This window comes from Prionailurus viverrinus, unplaced genomic scaffold (genome assembly GCF_022837055.1).
Source record: "Prionailurus viverrinus isolate Anna unplaced genomic scaffold, UM_Priviv_1.0 scaffold_67, whole genome shotgun sequence".
Lineage (NCBI taxonomy): Eukaryota > Metazoa > Chordata > Mammalia > Carnivora > Felidae > Prionailurus > Prionailurus viverrinus.
Genome location: NW_025927629.1, coordinates 708,128 through 721,450, shown reverse-complemented (window position 1 = coordinate 721,450; position 13,323 = coordinate 708,128). Strand labels below are relative to the sequence as shown.

At 58.1% G+C, this 13,323-nt stretch overlaps 3 protein-coding genes across 5 annotated transcripts; 2 read left to right on the top strand and 1 right to left on the bottom strand.

Moving 5' to 3' along the window:
• Positions 1-110: 110 nt before the first annotated feature.
• Positions 111-2,521, top strand: POLR1H (RNA polymerase I subunit H). The gene is made up of 4 exons (XM_047848516.1): positions 111-368; positions 467-567; positions 765-874; positions 2,308-2,521. Exons 1-4 carry the CDS (start codon positions 233-235, stop codon positions 2,330-2,332), a joined length of 372 nt encoding a protein of 123 aa, XP_047704472.1. The 5' UTR covers positions 111-232; the 3' UTR covers positions 2,333-2,521.
• Positions 1,740-13,282, bottom strand: RNF39 (ring finger protein 39). 3 transcript variants are annotated; one of them, XR_007149941.1, is made up of 6 exons: positions 12,792-13,282; positions 11,360-11,382; positions 11,073-11,164; positions 8,900-9,545; positions 7,100-7,104; positions 1,740-1,750 (listed from the first exon to the last, which is right to left on the bottom strand). XR_007149941.1 is itself a non-coding variant. In XM_047848514.1 (4 exons), the coding sequence occupies exons 1-4, from the start codon at positions 13,152-13,154 to the stop codon at positions 8,971-8,973; spliced, it is 1,053 nt and encodes a 350-aa protein (XP_047704470.1). In that variant the 5' UTR covers positions 13,155-13,282; the 3' UTR covers positions 8,281-8,970. The 3 variants fall into 3 exon arrangements, 1 of the variants encoding a protein (XP_047704470.1); XR_007149942.1 differs by lacking the exon at positions 11,073-11,164; XM_047848514.1 differs by lacking the exons at positions 1,740-1,750; positions 7,100-7,104 and having other exon boundaries at positions 8,281-9,545.
• Positions 4,716-7,372, top strand: PPP1R11 (protein phosphatase 1 regulatory inhibitor subunit 11). Its single transcript, XM_047848515.1, has 3 exons — positions 4,716-4,997; positions 5,929-6,037; positions 7,151-7,372. The coding sequence occupies exons 1-3, from the start codon at positions 4,929-4,931 to the stop codon at positions 7,351-7,353; spliced, it is 381 nt and encodes a 126-aa protein (XP_047704471.1). The 5' UTR covers positions 4,716-4,928; the 3' UTR covers positions 7,354-7,372.
• Positions 13,283-13,323: the final 41 nt, after the last annotated feature.

Sequence of the window (13,323 nt, the reverse complement as noted above, 5' to 3'; positions counted from 1 at the left end):
TGCAGCTGGGTCGCGGGGACAGGCCGGTCGCGGTCGCGCTCACGTATGACGTCACAACCAATGGCGCTCGCCTCGCGTTGCGCGACACGCTTTGCGCAGTCGCGGTCGGGCGGAGAGGAGGAGGGCTCGGTGGAGGGCACCGGTGAGGCCCGCCCACGTCCAGGGACCGACAGGGAGACCGGCGGGGAGACCGGCCGCTAGCGCGCGCGCAGCCCCCTACCTCGTGTGGCTCATGGACTCTGGGCGCTCCCGCTCCCACTTCCAGTCGGACCTGGACTTCTGTCCGGACTGCGGCTCCATCCTGCCCCTGCCCGGGGTTGAGGACACAGTCACCTGTATCCGCTGTGGCTTTTCCGTCGACGTGCGAGGTGAGGGGCTGGCGCGGCGGCCGGAGCCTGCGGGCGCGGGGAGTGGGGTCAGCGCCCCCTCCCCGCCCATGTCCATAACCCGTTCTCGCTGCGCGCAGACTTCGAGCAGAAGGTGGTCAGGACCACGTTTGTGTTCCACAAGGTGGGGACGACGGTGCCCGTGGCGGCGGACGAGGGGCCTGAGTTCCAGGGGCCCGTGGTAAGTAACCGACGTCACGGACTGGCCCCAGCAGGGAGCGCGGGGAGGAAATGCAGGCGTGAGCGCAGAGATCGGGACCCAGATCCCGGAGAGGGAAGCGGGGTGTCTGCAGCAGCAGCGTGTGGTGTGAGGACCGTGGGCTCTGGTTCCGGGTGGGCCCCCCAGGACCCCCTGACACGCCCGTGCTGACCCGCCAGGTGGACCGGCGCTGCTCGCGATGCGGCCACGAGGGAATGGCCTACCACACCCGGCAGATGCGCTCAGCAGACGAAGGGCAGACCGTCTTCTACACCTGCACCAGCTGCAGGTGCGTGTCCTGCTGCCTTCTGCCCCTTCTCTGTTCGCTAACCACATTGATGCGCTGATTTGCTCCCTGTGCGGGATAAACCGTTAGTTTCTCTGTTCCCATCCCTTATTTCTGTACAGTTCAGGTAATAGGGGGATATGTGGGGTTTTATTTTTGAAAATTACATTTCTCTTAGCCTTTTTATAGCCAGTGAACTAACCCTTTTGAGATATGTAAAAGCAAAAGGAAAACTGGAAGGCGAGTATTGCTCGCATGTTATGTTGGAATTTCCTCTACACTCGAGTTAGTTTTCCTTTTCTGAGCATTAATCGCGTGTGCCTTCAGTCCTTCGTCTTTGGTGTTCTGTAGTTTCACCAGAGTATATCAGGATGTGCTTTCTTTTCTTGATCCTGTGCTGGACTTTCTAAAACAGGATTATTTTCCTCCGTCATCCTTGGAAAATTATCAGCCATTATGTCACTAAATATCGCTTTTACCCCATGTTCTCAACTTTCACATTCTAGAGCTCTAATCAGTTTATTAAGCCCCCTTCTGTGTTTCATTTTTTCCCATCCCTTTTCTCGTCATGCTGCCTCTGGGTTAATTCTTATAGCCTCCTACAGTTCACTAATTCTGTCTTCAGTTTATTCCCATTATTGTTACTTAAAAATTTTTTTTGAGTTCTATTTTTCAAATATCTTCTGTCATAATAATTCCCAATTTCTAAATCATACTGTATTTATTTTTAAAATTTTATTTTAGAGCGCAAGTGGGAGAGAGAGGGGCAGAGGGACAGAGGGAATCTCAAGCAGGCTCCATGCTCAGCGCAGAGCCCAATACAGGGCTTGATCCCATGACCCTGAGATCATGCCCTCAGCCGAAATCAAGAGTCAGATGCTCCAGTTAATACGTCCCGCTTTTGATTTCGGCTTAGGTCGTGATCTCAGGGTTCCAGACTTCCAGCCCCATGTTGGGATCTGTGTGCAGAGCCTGCTTATGATTCTCTCTGTCTGCCCCTCCCCCGCCTTGCTCTCTCTCAAACTAAACAAATAAACTTAAAAGAAGAGATGCTCCACCGATTGAACCACCCAACCTTAGGAAGTGCTCCTAAGATTTTATTTTTAAGTGAGCTCTACACCCAATATGGGGCTCAGACTCAGAACCCTGAGATCAAGAGTGACATGCACCTGGAATCAGCCAGCCAGGTGCCCCATTTGTTAACTTTTTTTTTTTTTTAGTTGTTTATTTTTGAAAGAGAGAGTGTGAGCAGAGGAGGGGCAGAGAGAGAGGGAGACAGAGTCCCAAGCAGGCTCCACGCTGTCAACTGAGCCTGATGCTCAACCGACTGAGCCACCCAGGTGTCCCTCCTCCTTTGATCTTTTAATTGAATGTCTTGTCTTATGCTGGAGCCTCTTCTTTTGCTCAAATATAATGACTCGTTTCTTTCTCCATAGGTTTCAGGAGAAAGAAGACTCTTGATTTTTTTTTCTGGGCGACTCAGCGATCCCTCCCTCTTCTCTTCCTTGGAAGGTGAAGGATATTGGGTTCTTAGATCCCTTGTCCATCCTAGGTGCAATGGTTTGCTCCCATAGGACATTATTGTGTGTCATTGTCCCCAGAGTACACTTACTCTATTTTTCCTTATTAAAGTTATATTTTTTTATATAAGCTAGACATCTGTATGTTATTTATAATATGTCTTGTTCTAACAGGAATTTAAATGAACTTACAGAGATATATTTGTTCTTTCAGTGAGTATATGAGCTACAAAAAATAATATAAATTAGAACAAGAAAGAAAAAAAAAAGAGCCAAGAATGGGACTAATATAAAAAAGTAATTATAAGTCTTCCATCACTAAATGTATTTGGTTCCTGAGTTTAGGGAAACAAACGTAGGACTTGGGAGAGTGGGATACTCAACAGGTAACTTAACCAGATCTCTTGACATGTGAATTTGGACAACAAAACATCTGTTACCAAGGGATAACAGTATGTACTTGGTACCAATGGACACTTTGAAAATTGTTTTGCTATTGCCCTTGAGATAAATGTAATACATATTCATCGTAATCGTATATAGAGGCAAAAAGAAAAGAGTATTTTTTTGTGAATCTCACTGCACAGCGATACTGTCTTTTTTAATGGGCTTTACTATACATGCTGAGTTGTATCTTGATTTTTATCAGTTTGAACCAAAAACTTGTAGTTCAAACACAACATATTCAGATTTACTCTGGAAATCTGTATTTTTGCATTCCTTGGCTTAAATGGTGATCAAAGGGTGATAGTAACCATGATTACCTTGTAACTGTGTGGCCTTTATATGTTCAGGGCTCTCAAACTTACCCTGTCTTGTTGTTTGTTTTTAATTTTTTTTTTAAAGTTTATTTTTGAGAGAGAAACAGTGTGACTAGGGGAGGGGCAGAGAGAGGGAGACACAGAATCAGAAGCAGGCTCCAGGCTCCGAGCTATCAGCACAGAGCCCGATTTGCAGCTCAAACTCACCAACCATGAGATCATGACCTGAACCAAAGTCAGACACTTAGCCGACTGAGCCACCCAGGTGCCCCTACCCTGTCTTGTTTGACCCCCATAGCAACTTGGAGGGATGCGCAGGGCAGACTTTACTGTGCATCTGAACTTTCCCACCCCACTTCTGAAATCTGAAACAAATCTGTTTTATCTACCCCATTTTAAGCCTCCCCTGGCCCATAACACCGACTGGGTAAGGTCCAAGTTTCTGAGCAACATACAGGACCTCCTGCATAAACGCACCTACCTGCCAAGCCTCACCTGATACTCCTCTTACATCCCAAGCAACGCAAAACTGCATTTTCTTCAGCGCACACACTGAATTAGTAAACAGCTCTCTACCAAACAAAAAGCCATTTGCTGCCTTCCAGTTCCTTTTACCCCTCTTTGCTTCCTTAGAAACATGCACCTGTTTCTATCATCACACAAACTTACGACCATTTCTGTGCTTGATCGTACTCCCCTCCACCCCAGAGAGCGTGCTGGCAAGAAGTAAGTAAATTCAGTTTCACAGAAGAGATTAGTATCTTTCAGTGTCTAAGATGTTAGTCCTACAGCTTCCCCATCAGGCTGGGAGCTGTAAGGCGGAACACAGAGCCAGCAACAATCCCGGTTGAAGGCCCCATTAAGGACCTTGCCCCAACACCTGCACACACACAGGGCGACCGCCAGAACCCATTCTTTTATTTACTTTATTTTTTAAGGTTTATTTATATTGAGAGACAGAGAAGTTCACACAAGGTCTGCGCTGTGAGTGTGGAGCCCCACGAAGGACTCCATCCCACGATCCTGGGATCTTGACCCAACTGGTAATCAAGGGTCTGGCGCTCCAGGACTGAGCCACTCAGGTGCCCCCCACCCCACAACCCATTCGTGATCTAGTGCTTCTCCCTGCTCCTGGGGCCCAATTCTCCATTCCCAGAGGCAAGGAAACGGAAGACCGGCTCAGGCGGGGTGGCTACCACCGCCAGGACAGATGTTCTCCCCTGCACCTGCACCCCCATCCCGTACCCCCAACCCCACTGCACCGGGCAGCATCCGCATCCGCTCCCACTGCACCGGGGGCCGCACCCCTATCCCGCATCCCCACACCCGCGCTGCGGCGCCCCACGGGCTCTGCCCTTCCGGACCGCCCCTCCTGGCGCTACTCCGCAGCGCTTGCGCCCCGCCGCCCACGCGCCACACCCGCAGTGACGCCTCTTCCGCCAAGTCAGGGGCTCCTGCTGGCTGCGCCTGCGCACTGTCACGTTACGGCGGAACTAATCCGGCGACGCCTGCGCTTAGACGCGTGCAGTGCCGTGGAAGGGAGAAGGGGAACTACGGAGTGCGTCACACCCGGAAGCAGCGGGCCGGAAGTGGGGTTGGACAGGTTCTCCCCAGGGGTGGGGAAACGGAGGCCCAGGAGGAGGGGGAAAAAAGAAGGTGGAGGATCCTGGCTGCCACCCTGAGTCCGGCCCGGCCCGCTTAGAACCCTGAGACACAGAGAAAAGGAAGGGCGTGTCGTCCCCCTTCCTCCCCTCCTCCCTGTCCTCAGCCTTAGCCATGGCCGAGGCAGGGGCCGGGCTGAGTGAGACCGTCACTGAGACAACGGTTACCGTGACAACCGAGCCCGTGAGAAAGGCGGGAGGGGGGGGGCGGTGATACCGGGAGGGAGGGGATAGGGCTGTGGGCCGAGTGGGGTCGGATACCTGGGCCGGGGACAGTGGCCAGTACTGGGGCTTTGGGCAGCGGTAGAGATGCTGCCGGAGGCTACTCAGGCGACACGTGACAGAGAGTTAGAGTCGGGGCGCAGGAGCTGCTGCACGCGGGCGGGGCTGGAGACCCAGGGACCGGAGCTCGGGGTGTCGGGGTGGGGGGGGGCGGGGGGATCGAAGGGCTCCATGCGAAGGCTTGGCTGCAGGCAGGCTGGCCGCCAGCACAGCTGCCAGCACGTGTTTGTGCAAGAGGTGGGCGTGAAGGGAGGTGCAGGGGTCGCGGGAAGGAGAAGGGTGAGATGGGAGGACTGTTGAGAAATAGAGACACAAGTAGCCTGCCTGCAAGAACGGGTTGAGTTGCTTTCAGAAAGAGAGGGTGTAGTCGTTACCCCCGGGTTATGGGGGGACGCGTGGGTGCGAGGGGGTAGGTAGGTAGGTAAGAAGAGGGGAGCGCCGGGCTTGAGGATGGGAGAGATCAGGACGTGGTTCTTTCTCTATGGGAGTCAAGGGTTAGGTACTTGGGACTGAGGAGATGGTGCTCAGGTACTAATACCACCGAGGAGGATTTGGGGAGGAAGACGGAGAAACAGCGAGGATTATGTTTTCCTTTGAAGACTTGCTGGGACCTTCCCTAGGTTAGGAACTGTGTCTTCCCCATGTCCTAGCAGTTGTCACAACCCCCCAAGGGTCTCCTTGAGGTCAGAGACCTGCTCCAGTTGCCCTTTCCCTGCACTCGGCTCCTCTGTTGGTCTGTCTGGGGCACTGACTGAACCGGGCCCCCGGGAGGGAGCTGGGCAGGTCAGGAGGAGGGAGCTAGCTGTGTCTGTCCGTCCTTCTTAACCTTCCAGGAGAACCGGAGCCTGACCATTAAACTACGGAAGCGGAAGCCAGAGAAGAAGGTAGAATGGACGAGTGACACTGTGGACAACGAGCACATGGGACGCCGCTCATCAAAGTGTGAGTGTTTCCCTCTTCCATCTGCTCACACCCGCCCACAGGCCTGTCTGCCACCTGCTCACACCGGCTCCCAGGCCTGTCTGCCACCTGCTCACACCTGCTCACACCTGCCCACAGGTCTGTCTGCCACCTGCTCACACCTGCCCCCAGGCCTGTCTGCCACCTTCTCACACCTGCTCACACCTACTCACAGGCCCCTCTGCCACCTGCTCACGCCTGCCCCCAGGCCTGTTGCTGCCACCTTCTCATACCGGCTCACATCTGCCCACAGACCTGTCTGCCACCTGCTCACACCTGCTCACACCTGCCCCAGGCCTGTCTGCCACCTGCTCACACCTGCTCACACCTGCCCACAGGTCTGTCTGCCATCTGCTCACACCTGCCCCCAGGCCTGTCTGCCACCTTCTCACACCTGCTCACACCTACCCACAGGCCCATCTGCCACCTGCTCACACCTGCCCCTAGGCCTGTTGCTGCCACCTTCTCATACCGGCTCACGTCTGCCCACAGACCTGTCTGCCACCTGCTCACACCTGCCCAGGGGCCTGTCACTGCCACCTGCTCACACCTACCCACAGGCCCCTCTGCCACCTGCTCACGCCTGCCCCCAGGCCTGTTGCTGCCACCTTCTCATACCGGCTCACATCTGCCCACAGACCTGTCTGCCACCTGCTTACACCTGCTCACACCTGCCCCCAGGCCTGTCTGCCACCTGCTCACACCTACCCACAGGCCCATCTGCCACCTTCTCATACCTGCCCACAGCCTGTCACTGTCTACTTCTCACACCTGTTCACACCTGCCCAGGGGCCTGTCACTGCCTCGGTGATTCCAGGCATCGGGGACATGAGGCTAAGACTGGAGGAAAAGGGAGGGAGGGCTTGTCCTGCGACAGACCAGGGCCTGAAATCAGGAGGCATCAGCGGGCAGAAGCGAGGCTTTAGACCCTGGCCAACAGGAGGAGGGTTTGGGGGCCTGAGTCCCCGGGGGGTGGGCCTGGGGAAGCTGGGTCTTGCACGGTGGAAGCAGTTGTTACTGAGATCTGGTGGGTGAGGAACTGACTGTATCTTAACTTTTTTCCCTTTTTTACTGGGCTCCTCCCTCCAAATCCAGGCTGCTGTATTTATGAGAAACCTCGGGCCTTTGGCGAGAGCTCCACTGAGAGCGATGAGGAAGAAGAAGAGGGCTGTGGTCATACACACTGTGTACGGGGCCACCGCAAGGGACGGCGTCGTGCAACCCCAGGACCGAGCCCCAGCACCCCTCCCCAGCCTCCTGACCCCTCCCAGCCTCCTCCAGGGCCAATGCAGCACTAAATTCCTCTCTGCCCCACCATTCCTGTGTCTGTCTGGCCCTGAATGTATTCATGTGGCTACTTGGGGACTAAACCCATGGTTTGACCCCTTCTCCAGCCCCCTCCTGCCCTCTCCTCTGCCTGACGGAGGGAGGAGGAGAGGAGGGTGAACAGAGATCCTGGAATTCTGACTTGCTGCTATTCCAGAACCCAGGCTTCTGGGTTCTCCCAGCCTTCATTTCTCCTTCCGGTCCTCATCCTCTGCTCTCCTGGGATCCAGGCGTCTTGGTTCCAGTCTCTTCCCTTTGTTCTCACTGCCAAACTGCCTGTCCTGGGATCCAGGTCTCTTGGCCCCTTGCATTCTCTATTTGAGTCCCAAACACTTAAATTGGGTTTTCAGCAGTCCCAGCTTTCACTGCCAGGGTCCCAGTTAGATTCCGGGCAATCTTGCCCTAGCTATGCTTGTTAATCCTGGCTTGGAGCTCTTCCAGTAATGTATTTATATAAGCCTGTGGGATGTGTGGGCTCCCAACCCTACCCCCTCATGCCCTCCAGAGGGGCTGGGAGAGAGAGAGGTCTTTGCTTTATCACCTTTAATGGAAAAGGACATAGTGATGGCCTCTCCTCACCCTTCTCACGTGATACAGGATCTGACAAAGCTGGCTTGGGGATTGGCCACTTAGAGCCAGCCTTCTCCTGCATCTTGTGGCTTCAGAGACAGACCCAGCTTTGTCCCAGGGACCTGGGTCCCTGGGAGAGGAAGCGAAAGGGAGGGAGCAAAGAGATGGGGATACGTCCCCTACACTACACTCTTACCCCTTCCTTCCTAGGCTTTGATGTTTCTGCTAGCCCAGATGCCCAGCTCCCAGCCCTCCCCACTCCTTACTGGGATCTTGAGATCATTTCCTAGGCCTCTTGCCATGCACAGTTGCAGAGATGAGTCAAATCATACCACCACTGAGATCTCATTTATTGCCACAGATGCACAAAATAAATAACCCAACATCTCAAAAAGTGTTAAATATGGGCCCATTTATACATATGGGGAGAGATGAGATGCTGTGTACAGGGATGGTTTTGGGGTGTTTGGGCCAACCCCCCCTGCTGAGGAGAGGAAAGAGAGGTAGCAGCCTTGGCTTACTGTGTGTGCAGGGGGGAGTCAGGAAGGTTCCTAACGGGACAAGGCTGTGAGCAAAGGAAGCAGTCACCATGGAGTAGAGCTGGCCTGCCCCCTCCCCAGAACAGCATTGAGCTCCATGGAGGGCTCTGAGACCCAGGCCCAAGTCTGGTGAATAAACCCCGGATTGGGCAGGGAAGTCGGAACCGTGGCCCGAGGAGAAGGCACTGGGCCCTCTGAGACCAGCAGAGGCAGGGGTGGGAGGGGAACGCTTGGCTAGCGGGGCGGGCCTCTGCGTAGTGGACACCACCGTTGCCCAGTATTGGGGGGCAGGGCCTGTTCCCCAGCTCAGGTCCAGGTTAGCAGGCAGCCGTGGAGAGGCAGGTGGCAAGCGTCCCAGAGGGAGGGGCAGGAAGCCGGAGGCCAGCCAAGATCTTCCTGCTTGGGAGAAAAGAGACAGTGTGGCTGGGTGGGGGGTGTGTGTGGACGAGGCGGCTCCCGGCACAGGTGGGGGGAGGCGGCTCAGCCCTCTGCCGGCACGATGCGCAGCGGGGCGCGGGCGTCACGCGTGCAGAGCAGCGGGAAGACGCGCTGCCCCAGCGGCCCGGGCGCCTGGAAGGCGAAGAGCAGGTCGAGCGAGCGCCCGTCGTAGAAGGCCACTCGGCCGCGCTCCCAGTCCACGTCCACGCGGATGCGCCGCGGCGGGGGCCCCGCCCCGCCCACCGGGGTGGGCTCGGGCTCCGTGAGCGCCCACAGGCGGCCGGCGCGGCCCTCCACGGCCCACACGGCCCCCGCCGGGCACAGCCCCACGCGGCCCTTGCGTCGCACCGACTCGCCGGCCGCGCCCACGGCGTAGCGGGCTTCGCCGCTGTCCTGGTCCCCGTCCTCCTGGTCCCCGGCGGCGGCCGCGGTCTCCACCTCCCAGCAGTGCCGGCCAGCCCCGAAGCCCTGCGCGCCCAGCACCGCCGGGAGCTGGTCGAAGCGCGCGGGGCCGTCGGGGGGCGCGGGCGTCCCCGGCGGGGCCAGCCGGACGCTGCGGCGGTCCGCTGAGATGAGCAGCTGGCGGTGTGCGGTGCCCGGGTCCAGGGTCAGGTCGGCTGCGGAGGGGAAGAGGGGAGCCGGGTCAGGGTCAGGGCCAGGGGGGGTCTGCGCAGCAGAGGGCACCAAAGAGGCCTCCCAACTGCTCCAGAGGCAGCTGTGGGGCCAGAGCGGGAGGAGACAACCGCCGCAGGGACGGGCTGCTTCCGTAGAACCGTCCTGGAGAAGCCCTGGCCGGCCTGGCGAAGGCGGCACAGGGCGAAGATCATGGAGAGGCTGCTTGGGTTGGGGGTTGGGAGAAGAGTGGGGCTGATCCAACTTCCAGGGAGGAGTGAGGACCGATACCGCATCTACTGTGGTGGTGGTGGGGCGTGGGAACTGGGTCAGCAGGATGCGGAAGGAAGGTGGCCCTGAGGAGGAGGACTGGCAGGGGGTGCCGGGACCCCAGACAAAAGTGGGAGTGGCCTGGGGCAGAGGAGGAGAGAGAAACAATCCCGGCCCTGTGTGTATGGTTTGCTTTTGAGGAAAGGTTTCTGGATTGGGGTGCTAGAAGTATCCTGGGTTATGGGGTATGGTAGGTAACAGGAGGGTGGGGCACCTTTCCTGGCAGGCTTTTTTTTTTTTTTTAAGAGTTCTTTTGTAGGTAATGTCTAGACCCTATGTGGGGCTAGAGCTCACAACCCGAAGATCAAGAGTTGCATGCTCAAAAAAAAGAGGGGGAGGGGGCGCCTGGGTGATGGCTCAGTCAGTTGAGTGGCTGACTCTTGATTTCAGCTTAGGTCATGATCCCAGGGTCGTGGGATCACGCCCTGAATCCGTCAGGCTCTGCACTGAATGTGGAGCCTGCTTGAGATTTATTCTCTCTCTCTTCCCCTCTACCCCTCCCCCCCCAAAAACTGAAAACAAAACAAAACAAAAGCGTTGCATGCTCTATCGACTGAGCCAGACAGGTTCCTCTTTGGCTGGCAGCTTTGGTAGCAAGCCAGGAGCCCCCCACCCCCACCCCCCGGGGGGCTGCAGAGAAGGTCCAGAGCCCCAGGGGCAGAGACAGAGCAAGAGTGGTGGAAGCAGCTGACCTTCCAGGGTCGCGACAGATAAGAGGGGAGAATTGCTAGAATATGAAGAACTGAGGATTGACATTGAGGGTCGAATTATGTTCCTCCCGAAAAGAAATGTTGTAGACTCTCAGGACCTCAGAATGTGAACTTAGTTGGAAACAGAGTCTTTACAGAGGTAATTAAGTTAAAACGAGGTCATTAGGGCAGGCCCTGGCCCAATGTGACTGGTGTCTTTACAAAAAGAGCAAGTTTGGACCCAGAGATGGATGAGCACAGAAGGAAAACAATGAGAAGACAACAGAGAGGACATCTGAGGGGGAAGGCTGGGAGAGAGGCAGGGCCGGGGAAGGAGCCCATCCCAAACACCAGCCTCGACTCCCAGAGCTGACACGGTGGGTTTCTGTGGTCCAGCCCCTCAGCGTGTGCTGCTTAGTGCTGCCTCATGGAAGTCCCACAGACCCCAGAAGAGACTCGATCTTGTCTGAGAGGGAAGACTGTCACTCAGTGCATCCCTCCCTCCCCCCTTACCCGTCAGTCTGTGCAGCATGTTTTTGACCACTGGATAATCTTCGGGGACGTCGTCGTCTGAGTTAGATGACTTGGGTGTTGGGGCGTCAAGTCTGGACAGATGAGGGAGAAGGGTCAGGAAGTCCGTAGACACCCTCTGCCCTCTGACGCCCCCACCCCGACCTCACTGACATCTCTGGGGCCCGGAAAAGCTGTGTGTGAATGAGGACAGAGAGGTGAGCCCACGGAAAAGGTGACGGATGTGGCAGCTGGTGGTAGAAAGGAAGGAGCAGTAAAGCGGAACTCACCTCCTCCATGTCTTCCTCGTGTCCTGGGATGGGCAGAAGAGAACATGGATGTGAGCTCTGGGCTTTGTCCTTGGGCAGCCCTCCCTATCCTCCCCTCCCTCAGGTAGCTGGGACTCAGTTGGTGAGCCCCGGCACCTCTCACAGTGACCTCTTCACCCCTGGGCTCCCCCTTTCCTCAGTCTTCCCTTGTCCTTTCATGGCCCTCCTTCCCCTCCATCACCGTCCACCGCCCTCCTCCCCTTCCCCAGCTTCATCCACACCTGGGACTTGCCCCCTTCACCGTTCAGAGTCCCCCGGCCTCATTCTGTGTCTCCTAATCTACCTTCCTGAGGGTGTCCCTCTCCTCCATCACTCTGACCAAACCCCCGAGCCCTGGGGCTAAGAGTTGGTGTATAAAAGCCTTGTAATAAAGCTGCTTCCCCTGTTGCCATAAAAGCCCAGTGGCGTTTATTGGGCCCTTGGCTTTGTGTCTCTACCCTGGCCTAGGCGGCAGCTGGACTCCAGTGTGTCCCAGGAGGCCCAGCAGCTCGGGACACCGCGCTGGATGCCCTCCAAACACCAGGAACTCCCCTCCCCCCTCACTGTCCAGTGGGGATGACTGGAGCGGCCCAGTGTGGTGGCGAAGGGAGGGGCAATTTGCCTAATCACGCCAATTACACCTGGACTAATTAGGTCTATGTAGACTTCAAAGTGTGGAAGCAAGACCTGAGACCGGCTAGGCTGCTGGGGAGAAGCCAGTCAGGAGTCCCGGACGCCTGGGGGTCGGGCAGGGAGTAGGGGCTGGGAAGGTTAGGGTTAGGGCTAGGGTTAGGGTTAGGGGAGGGGCCCGGCCAGAGGCCGGGCTGCAGGCTCACGGGCCCCGCCTCCGCCGTCGCCTCTCCCGGCCAGGGGCCCTGGGAGGAGTGGAGCAGGACGCTCACCAACAGCACGGCGAACGCTGCCCTGCCTCCACTGTTGGCCCCTGGCCGCCCTTCTCTCCGCTCCGGCTTCTCGCGCCCCGCCCCCCCCCAGCAGACCCCGCCTTCCCCCCCCTCCCGCGTCCTCCCCCAGGTTGGTTCCGACACCCACCGACCCCCTCCCAAGACCCCGCCTTCCCTTTCGCTCCCTCCCCCAGGCTGTTTCCCACCCCCGCCATCCCTCCCCCAGACCCCACCGTCCTCCTCCCCCTGAGACCCCGCCGTCCCCCTCCCAAGACCCCGCGGTCCCCCTCGCGCCCTCACCCAGGCTGTTTCTCACCCCCGCGGTCCCCCCCAGACCTCACAGTCACCCTCCCCTCAGACTCCGCCCCCTCCGCATTTCCCGCGCTCCGCGTCGGGTCTCCTTTCCTCTGCGTGCCTGAGACCCGCTCCCCTCTTGCTTCCCCACGTACTGCTGTCACCCCGCCCGGTTCCTCGGCCCCCACAGCCCCAGCGCGCCCCCGGCCCCGCCTCACCTCTCCGCGCGGGTCCAGGCAGCCCATGGTGGGGATGCGGCCCCCCCTGCGCCTCCCCGCGCGGGGGCCCGCCTCGGCCAGCTTGTCGCGCAGCCCCCGGCTGATGCGCACCTCCACCGCCAGCCGCACGTTAGACCTCAGGCTGCGGCGGGGGCACGGCTGGCCGCAGCGGGGGCAGGCGGGGGCGGGCGCCGGGTCGCCGGCGGCCGGAGGGGCGCCCCAGCTGCGGGCCAGGCACGCGCGGCAGAAGCTGTGCTCGCACGCCAGCAGCACCGGGTCCTCGAAGGGGCCCCCGCACAGCGGGCACGTCGCCAGCTGCTCCAGACGCTGCACCAGCCCCGGGCCCAGCTCGGGCGCCTCCATGGGAAACGCGACCCCCGCCCGCGGGCCGCGCCTGCTGCGAGCCGAGCGCGGGGCCCTGTCCCCGCCCGGCGCATGAACCTTCGGGCGCGCTGTGGCCCCTCTCCGAGCAGTGGCGGCCTCCGCCGCCCTCCCCGCCGCGCCAGGCTTTATAGGGAGGAGGAGGCCCCCG

What these genes read in the sequence shown, in the direction of transcription:
- POLR1H (XM_047848516.1), top strand. Translation starts at nt 233, where the DNA reads ATGGACTCTGGGCGCTCCCGCTCCCACTTCCAGTCGGACCTGGACTTC. An exon ending in CTTTTCCGTCGACGTGCGAG is followed by an intron (nt 369 to 466) that starts GTGAGGGGCTGG and finishes CGCTGCGCGCAG; the next exon opens with ACTTCGAGCAGAAGGTGGTC. An exon ending in TACACCTGCACCAGCTGCAG is followed by an intron (nt 875 to 2,307) that starts GTGCGTGTCCTG and finishes CTTTCTCCATAG; the next exon opens with GTTTCAGGAGAAAGAAGACT.
- RNF39 (XM_047848514.1), bottom strand. Translation starts at nt 13,154, where the DNA reads ATGGAGGCGCCCGAGCTGGGCCCGGGGCTGGTGCAGCGTCTGGAGCAG. An exon ending in GCCTGGACCCGCGCGGAGAG is followed by an intron (nt 11,383 to 12,791) that starts GTGAGGCGGGGC and finishes TGCCCATCCCAG; the next exon opens with GACACGAGGAAGACATGGAG. An exon ending in CATGCTGCACAGACTGACGG is followed by an intron (nt 9,546 to 11,072) that starts GTAAGGGGGGAG and finishes TCCCCTCCGCAG; the next exon opens with CCGACCTGACCCTGGACCCG.
- PPP1R11 (XM_047848515.1), top strand. Translation starts at nt 4,929, where the DNA reads ATGGCCGAGGCAGGGGCCGGGCTGAGTGAGACCGTCACTGAGACAACG. An exon ending in TTACCGTGACAACCGAGCCC is followed by an intron (nt 4,998 to 5,928) that starts GTGAGAAAGGCG and finishes TTAACCTTCCAG; the next exon opens with GAGAACCGGAGCCTGACCAT. An exon ending in GGGACGCCGCTCATCAAAGT is followed by an intron (nt 6,038 to 7,150) that starts GTGAGTGTTTCC and finishes CTCCAAATCCAG; the next exon opens with GCTGCTGTATTTATGAGAAA.